The 699-nt window shown below is 61.7% G+C and overlaps 1 protein-coding gene across 1 annotated transcript in view; it reads left to right on the plus strand.

Annotated features, from left to right (window-relative positions):
* The first annotated feature begins 371 nt into the window (after window positions 1-371).
* CXXC4 (CXXC finger protein 4) overlaps window positions 372-699 on the plus strand; it is a 23349-nt gene continuing 23021 nt past the window's right edge. Inside the window, exon 1 of the mRNA XM_019627203.1 lies at window positions 372-697. Coding sequence (XP_019482748.1) covers window positions 410-697 — 288 coding nt within the window. The 5' untranslated portion in view covers window positions 372-409. The remainder of the gene's footprint in view (window positions 698-699) is intronic.

Here is a 699-nt window from a genome sequence, read left to right on the forward strand (position 1 = left end):
GGGTTATAAGAATAGGGGGGAGGAGCTGTGGTGTGCAGCGGGGAGGAAGGGATCGGGGATGGGAAGGTTTGGGGGGGGGGGGTCACGGCTTGATGATTGTTATGCAAACGACCTGACGAAGAATGTGGCAGCTTTCAGTGGAAGCGGTGGGGTAGTGAGGGAGGCTGTTTATGTATTTTTAATCTTTTCCCTCGTGCAGCTCGTTGGAATGACTTTCTTTATTTTAGTTGTAACAGTTGGAGGATAATGCAAAGGAAGACGCTGCCTGGGAATTCACCGTCTGTGGAAATGCGCCCCAGACAGAAATAAAGCAGTCCTCGCCTTGCTCTCCCCACCCGGCCCCTCTTTCCCCTCCCGCCTCGGCCCGGTCCCCACTTCCACCCTGCACCCCTTCTTCCCCCCCTGCACCATGAACACCAATGTCTGCGTGGAGCCCGGGCCGAGCCCGGAGGCCCCGGGCTTGCCCAAGGAGAGCCACCTGCCCGAGGGGGCCCTGAACAGCCTTGTGGATTACAACTCGGAGATGGAGCGCTACCGCTCCTTCGCCACCTCCTTCTACAAGACCAACGGGGGCGCCTTCCCGCAGGCGGCCAAGATCGCGCGCATCACCACCCCCATCTTCCCCAGCAGCGCCGCCGCCGCCGCGGCCGCCGCGCGCATCGGCATGTCCCCCTGGAACTGCGACAACGCGGCCACCGC

This window comes from Hipposideros armiger, unplaced genomic scaffold (assembly GCF_001890085.2).
Source record: "Hipposideros armiger isolate ML-2016 unplaced genomic scaffold, ASM189008v1 scaffold_722, whole genome shotgun sequence".
Lineage (NCBI taxonomy): Eukaryota > Metazoa > Chordata > Mammalia > Chiroptera > Hipposideridae > Hipposideros > Hipposideros armiger.